Below are 14,486 nucleotides of genomic sequence, written 5' to 3'. Positions count from 1 at the left end.
GGACATACTGGTCAGAGATGAATACATAGTGACCTCCGGATACTGGTTGTCGCCTTAGTAGACACATTAAAGGGACATACTAGGTCAGATATGAATACATAGTGACCTCCGGATACTGGTTGTCGCCCTAGTAGACACATTATAGGGACATACTAGGTCAGAGATGAATACATAGTGACCTCCGGATACTGGTTGTCGCCCTAGTAGACACATTATAGGGACAAACTAGGTCAGAGATTGATACATAGTGACCCCCGGATAGTGGTTGTCGCCCTAGTAGACACATTAAAGGAGCATACTAAGTAAGAGATGAATACATAGTGACCTCCGGATAGTGGTTGTCGCCCTAGTAGACACATAATAGGGACATACTAGGTCAGAGATGAATACATAGTGACCTCCGGATACTGGTTGTCGCTCTAGTAGACACATTATAGGGACATACTAGGTCAGAGCTGGATACATAGTGACCTCCGGATACTGGTTGTCGCCCTAGTAGAGACATTATTGGGACATACTAGGTCAGAGATGAATACATAGTGACCTCCGGATAGTGGTTGTCGCCCTAGTAGACACATTATAGGGACATACTAGATAAGAGATAAATACATAGTGACCTCCGGATACTGGTTGTCGCCCTAGTAGACACATTATAGGGACATACTAGGTCAGAGATGAATACATAGTGACCCCCGGATACTGGTTATCGCTCTAGTAGACACATTAAAGGTACATACTAGGTAAGAGATGAATACATAGTGACCTCCGGATAGTGGTTGTCGCCCTAGTAGACACATTATAGGGACATACTAGGTCAGAGATGAATACATAGTGACCTCCGGATAGTGGTTGTCGCCCTAGTAGACACATTATAGGGACATACTAGGTCAGAGATGAATACATAGTGACCTCCGGGTAGTGGTTATCGCTCTAGTAGACACATTAAAGGGACATACTAGGTCAGAGCTGAATACAATGACCTCCGGATACTGGTTGTCGCCCTAGTAGACACATTATAGGGACATACTAGGTCAGAGCTGAATACATAGTGACCTCCGGATACTGGTTGTCACCCTAGTAGACACATTATAGGGACATACTAGGTCAGAGCTGAATACAATGACCTCCGGATACTGGTTATCACCCTAGTAGACACATTATAGGGACATACTAGGTCAGAGATGAATACATAGTGACCTCCGGATACTGGTTGTTGCCCTAGTAGACATATTATAGGGACATACTAGGTCAGAGATGAATACATAGTGACCTCCGGATACTGGTTGTCACCCTAGTAGACACATTATAGGGACATACTAGGTCAGAGATGAATACATAGTGACCTCCGGATATTGGTTGTCGGCCTAGCCAATACATAGAACATACTAGGTCAGATATGAATACATAGTGACCTCCGGATACTGGTTGTCGCCCTAGTAGAGATATTATAGGGACATACTAGGTCAGAGATAAATACATAGTGACCACTGCATACAGGTTGTTGTCCTAGTAGACACAATAAAGGAGCATACTAGGTCAGAGCTTGATAAATAGTGACCTCCGGATACTGGTCATCGCCCTAGTAGACACATTATAGGGACATACTAGGTCAGAGATGAATACACAGTGACCTCCGGATACTGGTTGTCGCCCTAGTAGAGACATTATAGGGACATACTAGGTCAGAGATAAATACATAGTGACCACTGCATACAGGTTGTTGTCCTAGTAGACACAATAAAGGAGCATACTAGGTCAGAGCTTGATAAATAGTGACCTCCGGATACTGGTCATCGCCCTAGTAGACACATTATAGGGACATACTAGGTCAGAGATGAATACATAGTGACCTCCGGATACTGGTTGTCGCCCTAGTAGACACATTATAGGGACATACTAGGTCAGAGATGAATACATAGTGACCTCCGGCTACCAGACAAGTAATAGGGACATACAAAGCTATACAGAATCAAGAACTGGCGCAAGCCCAGAATGCGTTTTACAAGTGCAGGGCTTGTTGGCTCATGTTTATTAACAAGTGCAGGGCTTGCTGGCTTATGTTAATTTCGACCAGTTGTCGTCCTAGCAAACGCATAATAGGAAAACACTAGAACTGTACGATCTAGACCTGAGCTGAACATATAGTGACCTCCTACAATATTGCTATACACAGACATAAGAAGTTAATAATTATTTGCCATAAATTGTCAAAACGATGAATTAAGATGATAATTAATATTAATATTAAGTATTGAATAAAGCGCTCGACGACATGCTTTACATAGTACCTCGAATTTATATAACAATGTAATTTGATACCTGGTTATGCACCAATCAATTGTAACCACGGCCCCCCAGGTCCGGGGAATAGCGGGGACTTTGACTTTCGGTCTAGCCAAGCCCGGACAAACTCCCAGCCTTGCGGGGACGAACTGCTCGTGAAACCCCCGCCAAATGCCCCCGCCCCCAAGGGACTCTAGATAAGGCCCATTCCCCGCTATATTTGGCGGGATTACAAAACCACCGTATTCACCCGGCACTGCGGGGCCACCTGGAAGGTAATAACACGGCCCATTTCCCCGGCTATCCCCGGTATACCCCCGGACCTAGGGGGGGGGCGTGGTTACAATTGACTGGTGCATTATTCAAATCTACATTCTTTGACATTGACAAAGAGAGACGTTTTCGATTATTTCTAATCGAAATATAGTTCGTTGGGATACTTAATCGGCAGGCCATAGTCCATACGCCATAAAAACATTATTCTCATTAGTCTCATCAGTCGATTCATTCGGAACTCCTCGGCCTTTTTTTTCAAAAACAACCTCGGATGTATTTGGACGGTTTACATACTCAAAAAGAGGTACGTTTAAGTCCGCTGCAAGTAGATCGCGTAATAATTTTATTTAGCAGTTAAACTTTGTGACTTAACTCTTGGGATTCTTGAATATGTTTGCTATAATACAATTCAATGACAATAAATTTAAACTTAGATTAATAAATACAACTCTAAATCACTAAATTCATTTAATGATATAATTCAAAATTTTACGAACTTCTTCCACAGATGTACCGGCATACATCCGAGGTTGTTTTTGAAAAAAATGGCCGAGGAGTTCCGAATGCAGTCGATTTGGTAGCCATTTTGATTTTGTGACGTTTGTAGTACGTCACACAAACAACTGCCCTTGACTCCGCCTCCTCCAGATACTGGATGTCGCTTAGTAATGCCTCTCAAGACGACGTCCGCGTAGACAAGATTTGATGAGGGAATTAAACATGGTGGTATGTCTTGGCTGTACAGTGGATGTTGCGAATCTTGGAAATTGTGCTGATGCAAATACACTGCTATCATACCAGCGCAGAGCGATGCGCGGATGCATTATCGTGCAACTTCTTGACACCGAACGTCCCGGTACGTGGGAGCTTTTCTTACAGTGGAAACCCTTATATTACACAAAAAACACATTTTGCAACAGTAGAGTACGGAAGAGGCATTTTGCCATACACATTATATAGATATGTTTTAATTTTAATGCGCTTTAAAGTGACACTCTAATTCAAAATCAAATCATACAGATGTATAACAAACATAAATTTTGCGTGATAAACCTTAAACTGCTTACTAAATAATGCATTCATGGAAGAAAAAATACAAGCAATAGCAAGATTGCAACCGTGTATTTAAAGCTGAAAACGCAAAAATATTAAATGATTGGTGAGTGCTAAAAGATTTACACTATTTAACTATCGGCTCATAAGCACTTTTCTGCACCTTTCTTTCAAATTAAACTCGGTATCCTTCATAAGAATCATTGTTGTCGACATGTATTCACCCTTTTGGGTATATTAAAACAATTGTTTGAATTTCGGTAAATCTTATTTGGGAGTAAGAGTGCATCTTTTACCCAGTAAGCGAACGTTGTATTACATTCTTAACTTTTCTTTTATATTGTTTCGCCATATTCATCCCTATTTAAGTTTGTATTAAATGATAGGTTGCCTTTAAAGCTGCACCCTCACAGATTTACCATTTTTACAACTTTTTATTTTTTGTCTTGGAAAGGGCAATTTTTGCGTAAATATCTGCAAACTAATGATAAAAGATTGCCGACAAAAAATCAGATCTTAGATTTTCATATTTCCGTTCGAAAATAAATGTTTTATGGCTTAAACTGTTACTTACGGTTTAATAAAAATGCATAAAACATCATTTCTTTTAACTTAAATATAAAAGTATGCAATCTGTTTTTGTCAGCAGTCTTATATAACTGATTTCAATGGATTTTCGCAAAAATTGGCGCGTTGCAAGACAAAAAATAAAAAAAGTGGTGAAAATGGTAAATCTGTGAGAGTGCAGCTTTAAAGTCGTATTATTCCAGAGCACTTGGAAGACGTGAAAGTTGGATAGTAGTATGTTAGTTTAAACTTATTTATTTTACAACGATTGTGAAGAAAGTTATCAGGTAGTCACTCTCGTTGGCACGATGTTGCGCGAGGGTGTGGTCTTGTGTTGAGGGGGAAAACGGAGTACCCGGAGAAAACCCACTTGTCCGGCTTGGTGACCACCAACCAAACTCACATGCATTCAGGTCGGGATTCGAACCCGGGTCGCCTGAGTTGTATGTAATACATTCATGAGTACGAGGAAGCTATGTTGTCAGTGCTTATAAAACAATCCTTGTTCTTTGCATCTATAAGGTGCTCTATTTTAAGGAAGATAAGTCGAACAAAAAGATCTCAAATTCAAATGGAGCAATAAATACTTTCGGTAAGTTATCGCTTTGTCAGGCTCCTGTTTATTTTTGGTCGTTTTCATTATAAGTAGCGCAATTATATAGTGTTTATTTAGATTTACGAAATAATTCATAATATATATAAGTACAGACGTTTTTCGAATAAAAGTCTCTTTGGAGGAATATAAACGCTCCAATCCAAAACAACAACATATTTATTGACACAGTTTCTGCCTCACATCGTTTCGCTCAAGCGACGCCCCCATGACGGCTGAACATGTGATACGCATTAAAAGTCAAGTGAATCACCACTCAATCTTTGTTAGCTAGCTCGAGATGACAGATGTGTACACAAAATGTAAACGATTTGTAGGTTGTTGCTTGAAGCTGATTGTTGTGAACTGACAATATTGTGGTTTTCCTACTGCAGTAAGTTTAATTTTTTGTATATTTTCGATTTCTATGTTTTCATTAGTTTTGCATGGCTTGACTTAGACATTTTTGAACATCAGTATAATTATTATATATATTAGACAGTTTATATCGTAATGTTTATGCATGAAGGCACCGAGCGATATTAAACAAAGAGGGCGTTGGTAACTTCTGCAATTATTCCCACGAGTGATATTACATTATGATGATATTATAAACATTTTGAACATTTTGTTAATTTAAATTGATACTCTTATTCAAAATCAATACATACACATGTATAACAAACATAATTTTTGAGTCATAAACCTTTTAACTTTTTACTAAATAATGCATTTATGGAAAATATTAATTACTGATTACAAGATTGTAACCGTGTATTTAAAAATTTAAAACGCAAAAATATTGATTGATTGGTGAGTGCTAAAGTATTTACTGCCATCTTTTATCGTTTCGTAAGGCAGAAATACTGTGTGTTTCTACACCTTTCTTTCAAAATTAACTAGGTATCCTTAAATACACACATTGTTTTCGACATTTCATCATCATTTTTTATGTATTAGAACAATTGTATTATTTGTGGTAAATCTTATTTGAGAGTAAGAGTGGATCCTTAAATACAGAGAAATTGGAATGTTATTAGCTAGCTCAGTTAATTATTGAGGCCAGTGATTGCCATGTTGTTTCTAAGCTATTTAAGTACTACATGTACAATTTCTTCAATATGATTGACACTGGGAACACTTGACTCTCGGGAAATCAACGTTAGGTATATCACAGAGTTTAAATAAAGTACTTGAATAAGTTCTAGGAATTTTCAGTCTGGATCTTTGAAAAGCGTTCTAATTATAGTATTTATTTGTTTAGGATAACGTGTTATCTGTGCTTACACGCATTAAATCGTGATCGAGATCATGTGTAGGCTTAGTATTTGAGCGTACAAAAGATCTTTCTGGTAAATATTTTAATGAAAAACGTGAAACAGAGAAGTAATTAGTGTTCGAAATAATATTTTATCCAATGGGATTGCAGTTTTGTTCGAATCTACCGTGCATCTTTGTTGATAAATCAGCATTTAGCCGTTATTGATGATTCTAATCAGGTAGAATTGGTATATTTAAACAGCGACTGGGCAAGTAGACGAAATAAAATCTGAACACTGTAAGCTGTTGCATTTCACAATATATTTCGGTAAACACATAATTATTACCTTAACCATTATGTTATATCACAATTTGTACTAAATGGGTCTTAACAGGTCTTGTTGCATGCAAATGTCATGCAGTCTGCATCTCCTCTATTTTCATAATAAAGTACTGCTCGCTCTAAAGCACATTGATCTACTTAAATTCAAGAACATTAACAAAGATAGCATTTCAGAAAATGAGGTGCATATCTAAGCTCAACGGTAAATAACTATCAACGAATGATTGCACACGCACTAGATTTGACAACATAATGATTCAAATGATATAATTCATTCAATTATGTAATCTTTATAGTTCATTCAAATATCGCTCGTATAAAACGCATGCGCAAACGTATCAAGCAATTACTAATGCTTCGGTAAATGTCATTCATTATATGCTTGCCGATGGTTTGTTTATAGGCATGTTTCAGTGAAATGAAATGAAGTTCATTGTTTGAAACAGTAAAAATACAAATTTGATAGTTGTTGTATTAAAATTTAAGCCTGCTATCTTGTCCAAATAAGACGTCAGTGCGCATATAGTATCAACGACTTACATGTATTTAAATTCGCTTACAATTTGGCGCGCTTTTCTGAAAAGCTTCGATTAACTGTCTTTAACGGAATTGTTTGTTCCAGTGTAAGAGTGAAATGAACTTCAGTCGTGAACACCAAATTCTTCACACGTGTCTACGCCACTGGTGAAATCTAGGTTTACAGCTGCTCACTCTGTGAAATAACTGAAACAAAAGATTCTCCCCTATATCTCGCTGGTGTTTTGCATTTGTTTAGAATGTTCTTAATTCATAAATTTGAATTTCCGCAACTTTTGATATTCTCTATGATTTTTTCAGTCTTAATAAACTTAATCTATGTTATAAAAGTAAAGTACAGTCGAACCCCGTTTGCTCGAACTTGCTTGGCTCGAATTCATCGCTGGGTCGAACTGGATGCATGGGACCGATTTCTTTATACTGAATGTAAGCATTCCCGGTTGGCTCGAACTTTTCCGGGCTTGATGTTTTTTGCCGGTCCCTGGGAGTTCGAGCCATCGAGGTGCGACTGTAATAGTCAATTCTTGGAATGTTATATGTCTGTGCAGTGTTGATGGTTGAAATTCATTTTTTGGGATTGAAGGTTGTTGTTATATTCGAGTCATAAATTCCATATTGATCAACGTTTTATCGTGCCGTTCGTGAATAAAGAACGTAAGACCAAAGTTCGTAAACTTCTAGGCATAACACTGTTTTCGGCGTAAACTGCGTTTCATTAAAGAATATCGTAAGAACGTATGTATCGCATAGATTTTGACTAAAAGTACGCGGGTATATGCCGTCATGCCAAATCTTTCGCTTAGAACACACAGCGTTATAAAATGAAAATAAATTGTTGTGAAACTGAATTTTACCACGAAAAAAACAACAACAACAAACAAGATAGTTGTATGCAGATGACAACGTTCGTTCGAAGGTAAAGGATCACAAGTAACTTTAAACCAGCGCTGCGTTCAGATAACGATATAAACAGACGCCCATGTTAGCTGATGTCTGCGATTTGGTTCCCGGTTTGCAGTGTATACGCTACGATACAACCGGGATTCAAAACAAAACAGATTGCTAACGTGAGCGACTTATAGACTAAAACATGAAATGAAAACATAACGCATGAACGCGAGTTTAGTCAGAAAGCAAAATAAGTCATACCATTGTCATTTATTTGGGCTTGAACAAAGGTCTCCAAATAAACAATTCAAAACGTTGCCATGATACATGAAATCACCTACTGTTTCAAATGACAATAACAAATTATTAAAGCTGCACTCTCACAGATATATCAATTTTACAGCTTTTTTATTTTTAGTCTTGGAAAGAGCAAATTTTTGCGTAAATATCTGCAAACCAATGGAATAAGATTGCTGACAAAAATCAGATTGTACATTTTCATATTTCCGTTCGAAAATTAATGTTTAACGGTTTAAGAAAAATGCATAAAACATCAATTTTTGAACTTGAATATAAAAATATGCGATCTAATGTTTTGTCAGCAGTCTTATATAACTGGTTTCCATTGATTTTCGCAAAAATTGCCTCGTTCCAACCCAAAAAAAAAAAAAATTGTCAAAACGTTCAATCTGTGAGAGTGCAGCTTTAACCGTTGGGTTATAAATGTTGAAGTTGCAATCATATTAATGTACTATAGGATTGGACAGTCCATTAATTAATGAGATACTTGACTGTTATGGACCAAATGATTGGACAGATAGCAATGTCGCCGTATGATGAATTGGTTCGCATTAACTGTTTATTAATGATACTTCTACGATGTAAGTTTTTTTGTGAACTCCCGTTTGATCCGTTGAAAGACAATCGCGAACACAGCAACTGACATCAGTACGTTTTGTCATTATTTAAGTCACTAAACTTCACACAATTCATAAGTTGATGAGTTGATCTGAGGAGTACCTGCATATTCCTCTTTTTACTCACCATTTGTACTGGTATGAGCACAAACAACAGGTTTATTGTTCATGATTTGTGTTTGAAATGCAGTCGAACCCCGTTGGCTCGAACTGGCATGGCTCGAATGACTCTAATTGGATGTATAAGACCGATGTCTTTATAAATACTGAAGGTAAGCATTCCTGGTTGGCTCGAATTGTTCGAGGCTCGAGGTATTTTCACCGGTTCCTGGGAGTTCGAGCCATCGAGGTTCGACTTTATCAGGGTTTCAGAAATGGTTAAAGGTTGTTAGTTTGTACTTACAAAAATAAATGGTTTGATGTGACACTGTCGCACAACCATTTTTTAGTTCGCACTAACAACCTTAAACCTTACACTTTTTGGTGGTCTGCATTTTCTTGCGAAAAGTAACAACTAATTTGGCCAGTGTTTACATCTATCATTTCGCATGATTTAAATTAAAACAAACGGCTCATAGAAAATGTACTGGAAAAAATAAAAAATACTGCAATCTCATTTGACAAAAGAAAAGGTTGACCACTGACTATGAGCTTGTGTTAGTGCAACAGTGTGATGTTTAAGTATCTTATCTCATTCAGGATTTTTTTTTATCTTCGACTTGATTTTAAAAAATAAAAAAATAGTTCGTCACAAGTACCATGAAGTTAATTTTCTAGAAAGAGTCTCAAAACAAGAATACCGCTCAAATTATACCGGAACAAATACAGCGTTCTTAGCTTGATCCTGTTATAGGGGACTTATGAGGCTGTTATATAAAATATTTATTTTTTACTTGTTAAAAATAGCAGATTGAAGTTTGTAAACAATTTGTATTAAGCAATGACACCACTGTATTGTAATTAATGATGTATATATTATAGTATGTATTTTGGGCCGGAGGCCTTTATGTACTGAATAAAGTTGAGTTGAGTTGAGTTCGAGGAATTGGGAGCGGAATAGTTGGTCCGTTGATTGTTTTACTCACGAGAACCACAAAGGACGTTGTAGTGGTCTCTGATTTGCTCTGCAGGATCTGATAAGCTCCGCCTACCAGCTAGTAGTCAGCGAATTGCTTTCACTGCATTATATTCATGTATTTCAAGAATCATAGTAAGTTGTTGTTATTTTTGTTGTACAGAATAAAGCTATCTCACAAACCCCACCACGGGTCTGACTTACTCCTTTACATACACAAGGACCTGTTACTTAATGTTCTTATTATACATAGCACATAACATTACAGATGCGTTTTTTGTGCTCAGAATAAGAATATACAAGAAGGGCTAAGGTCAACGAGCTATTGTCATTAATATACATTACTGTTTATTTACAGAAATTAATCAGTGTTGCTTTTCCCATTTCTGCGTTTTTTATTCATTCCTAAAACGCACTAGTGAGAGAATTAGTCCAAACCAATTGATATTCTAAGTGATCTTAAGTGATGTGTTATTGTTGTTAGATAAAGAGTCAAACAGATGAATCATCCTGATTAAAATAAAGTGAAAAAAATATGAATGCAAAGCAATTTAGTGTGCATCAACTTACATAAGTACCATTGAACATTGCTCAATGTTGGGACAAACTCTGGGCATGACATAGTGGTTCAAGAGGCTGCCCTTCAGGGAGAAATAATTGTCTATCACCATTGTTTTGTTCGGGTTAAAATACTTACAGCTTAAGTATGGAGCAGTGTAAAGAGTAATTGTTGTGGTCCTAATTAATTGGGAACAATTATCGCCTAAGTATGAAGTTTCTTTAGATCATTTTTTGAAAATAAACATCACTTTGCCGAAGTTGTACATGAGATAGGTCAGTTTGTGCGAATCTAGGTCATGGGATGTTTAAAAGTTGACATTGAATACTGATAAAAAATAAGCTACGCAATCAGCTTGAATGAAATGATAATGAAGGTTTCATACAGGTTGTTTATTTTTATACTTTCATTAAAAGGATAAACAGTTTCACTATTAACAGGGCCCCAATTTCTCAAAACAAATCTTATCTAAAGCCTTAGAGGCTAAAGTATCTTATATCATTAAAGAAAGTATTCTTACTTCATCTTAATTTAATGAAATAAAAAAGAACATTTTGTTGATCGCAATTATCATAAAAATAATTTTCTTGATAAGTCTCAAAACATTTGAAAACGAGGAAATTATACCAGAAGAAAAAATATAGTGCTAAGCTTAACCTATGTTTTAAGTGACTTTAGGCTGTTCGAGAAAAAAGGCATGGTTTCTACTGATGGGGGTGGGGGAAAAGGCCTGGTTTCTACTGATGGGGGCGGGGGGAGGGGGGGGGGGTACTGTGAAAGTGTGATGGCAAGCAAGTTTTCAGTTGTGATTATCAGCCAGAGATGGTGAAAAGATGTCTTATATATATATATAATCACATATATATCATAAGGTCTCCAAGACGGTTTTAGCTCCTTACCTAATAAACCTAAATAAGTGTTCAAGTTTAATAAAAAAGCTAATAGTCGCATACCGGCATTTGCATTGAAGAGTACTTCCGCGAAACCTGTGTGAAATAATATTAAACGGTTTTCAGGAAATCCAACCTTTTCCTCCGATTTTATATAAACATTTCTTAGATGTAGTTCCGGGGATTTAATGAAAATCATACAAATAATAGCTTAATTGCTTTTCACAGCGTATACTTAAATAATTAAGACACTAAGAAGGAATAAGATTACCAACGTATCTGAGTTAAAGGACAAAGACTACTATATAAATTCCGTATTTACAATTGGCCAATTTGCACGCGGACAAAACACTTAGCCTAGGGCTTCACGATTCCCATTATCAAGTATGTGTACTGAATATTAAAGATGCAGTCTTACTCTCAAATAAGATTTAATACATTTACTACAATTGTTTTAATATACCAAAACGGATGACCAAATTTCGAAAACAATGATGCTTATGAAGGATACCGAGTTTAATATAAAAGAATATGCAGAAAGCATGCTATAATTGCTACCTTATGAGACCATAGTAGATCGCAGTAAATCTTTTAGCATTCACCAATCATTAAATAATTTTGCGTTTTCAGCTTTTAAATACACGGTAATAATAATTATTGTTAATAGTAATTATTGTTTTCAATAAATACATTATTAGGTAAGTAGTTGAGGGTGTATCACTAAAACTTATGTTTGTTTTACATGTGTATGTATTGATTTTGAATAAGAGTGTCACTTTAAACAACGCTAGGAAAAACCTTTCGTTCCTTATCAGAAAAAAGTAGCCAATAGTCTGTTTGATTCACTGCCATGTGTTTATAAAAAATAAGGCATGTAAACACATATTTGTATGTTCTTGATACGACATGTTTGTAACCTGATCAACAAGATCAAAAGCTTTAAATATATATTACATAAACTGCTTCTTTCGAATTATACTTATTTCTCTTGCAAGTTTCATATTTTTAATAGCCTAAAGCAATTGTGTGGTCGTATCTGCTATATCGAACCATTATTCTATTTTCCAGCAACCATGGCAAACAACTCTTCATTTATGACGTCGACGGAAATCCTGTACGACCTGAACATGGCAGAAATGATTCGTCTGATCCCGACGGCGATATTTCTCGGCTTGGTGTCGGCCTTCGGTATCGCTGGTAACGGAATTGTAATGCATGTCTACAGGAAACAGTACAAGCTCTCAAACGCCAAGGTGTTCATCATGTGCGTGGCTGGGATCGACATGTTCTCGTGCTGTTTTGCGATACCCTTGGAGGTGATTTTGCTTTTGAACCAGTACACGTTTCAACGCGTCTGGATGTGTAAATTTTCACGATTCTTTAACACGTTTGGAACATGCTCGTCCTCCTTCATTCTACTGATTATCGCCATAGACAGACACAGAAAAGTTTGTAAACCCTTGAAATGGCAGATCAAACCCAAGCAAGCAAGGTACCTGTGTTTTCTCGGGGCATTTCTTGGTCTTCTAGTTTCATGGCCCGCCATATTTGTTTACGGTAGGAAGACATTCGAAATAGTACACGAACTTTATTCAAAGCCTCTGATTGGATCAGAATGCTCCACCGCAGATGCCATGACAGATTCTAAAATTCCATTTTATTACACATTCATGTTCAGTGGAATGTTTATTGTTGGAATTATTTCCATGTCAACGCTCTACTGTCTTATTGGGTACAGGATTCGAACACAGGCACGGAAAATGTCTATGATGACGTCACGAAGTTTATCCATTCCAATGACGTCATCAATTTGTGAGAACAATGATAACTATAAAGTGCTAGGATCTATAAACCCTTTAAACATTACCAAACGTGACCTTATTCAACAAAAGAATGATTCTACAAAACGGAGTATAAAAGAACAGCCAAAACCGCTTTCTGACGAGTCATGGTCGGAAAGAAAAGATCTTGAACTTTCTTATACAAGCTACAACGAGGACGAAAATGAAGAACAACAGCCCAAATCTGACAACGATGATACCGCAGATGATGATCAAGACAACAGCAAGACTGAAGAAAAAATGCATGATCTAACAAATGAAATAAACGTAAACACTGTTGATGTACCTTTCGAAAACAACAATACTGATGATGAAAACATTGACAGCGACGGACATGTTGGCAAGAAAATAGTTGCTTCTACAACGAGTAATGATTTAATGAGAGGCAAACTTAATTCCGGGCTGATGAAACGAGCGTCCTCTGCTGGGAGTCAGATTTCCATAGTCTTAAGACGTCTAACTACATTCGGAGGTCAGAGCGACAAAACTCAATCATTGAGAAAATCACAGTGCTTGAAGGAGGTCCGGGCAAGGAAAACAGCCTTTATAATGTTTATGATCTCCCTTGTCTACATACTGAGTTATCTCCCTCATCTGATCGTCATGGCGACGAGGGCTGTTAAAAGTGACTTTGTTGACAACCTTACTGATGAAGCGAGGGCTGTATATAAATTCTTCCTGCGGTCATATTTCTTCAACTGTGCAATCAACCCCCTCATATACGGAATCTGTGACACTCGATTCCGCAATGCTTGTTCGGCATTTTTTAATAAGCCATTTTGTAAAAGAAAATGACAAATTGTAATATTCTCAGTGTAGGAGTTTTTAACATTGACTGAGAGTTGGCAGCTGGCTGTCTTGAACTTTTGTGCGCTTATATTTGTTCTCTTTGTATGTAAATACCACAGTAAATTGTACATATATGTATTTAGTGTTATTTACGAAACTTGTCTTTGTAACGGAGCCTATGTTCACTGGGTGCAAACAAAGGTGAATGTATAGCGGAACATAATAATGTGCTACACATACTTACCTGAAAATACTGAACATGAACAGTACAGAGGTTGTCATATGTTTAATTTCTTTAGCTTTTTGATGTATGTGCAATTAAAAATTCGTTTAAATGCTCGGACTTTTAGTTTTCCTATAATATAATTTACAGCCGAACTCCGTTGGCTCGAACTTGCTTGGCTCGATTTCCTCGTTGGCTCGAACTGGGTGTTAAGGACCGATTTCTTCATACTGAAAGTAACTATTCCCGCTTTGATCGATTTTTTCGAGGCTCGAAGTATTTTCGCCGGTCCCTGGGAGTTCGAGCCAACGAACTTTGACTGTATACGTAATTTTAGTGTGTGTGTTTTTGTGTGTAAATTTTCAACACTCTTTTACACAAACAAACACGATA

At 36.9% G+C, this 14,486-nt stretch overlaps 1 protein-coding gene across 1 annotated transcript; it reads left to right on the top strand.

Moving 5' to 3' along the window:
* Positions 1-5,034: 5,034 nt before the first annotated feature.
* Positions 5,035-14,209, top strand: LOC128205154 (histamine H1 receptor-like). Its single transcript, XM_052906604.1, has 2 exons — positions 5,035-5,165; positions 12,309-14,209. The coding sequence occupies exon 2, from the start codon at positions 12,314-12,316 to the stop codon at positions 13,874-13,876; it is 1,563 nt and encodes a 520-aa protein (XP_052762564.1). The 5' UTR covers positions 5,035-5,165; positions 12,309-12,313; the 3' UTR covers positions 13,877-14,209.
* The last annotated feature ends 277 nt before the right edge of the window (positions 14,210-14,486 follow it).

Source organism: Mya arenaria, chromosome 10, assembly GCF_026914265.1.
Source record: "Mya arenaria isolate MELC-2E11 chromosome 10, ASM2691426v1".
NCBI classification, from domain to species: domain Eukaryota; kingdom Metazoa; phylum Mollusca; class Bivalvia; order Myida; family Myidae; genus Mya; species Mya arenaria.
Note: the sequence above shows the minus strand (reverse complement) of the source record. Positions and strands in the feature narration are given on the sequence as shown.

Excerpts from the sequence above, each read along its gene's own strand:
- LOC128205154 (XM_052906604.1), top strand. The coding sequence starts at position 12,314 with ATGGCAAACAACTCTTCATTTATGACGTCGACGGAAATCCTGTACGAC.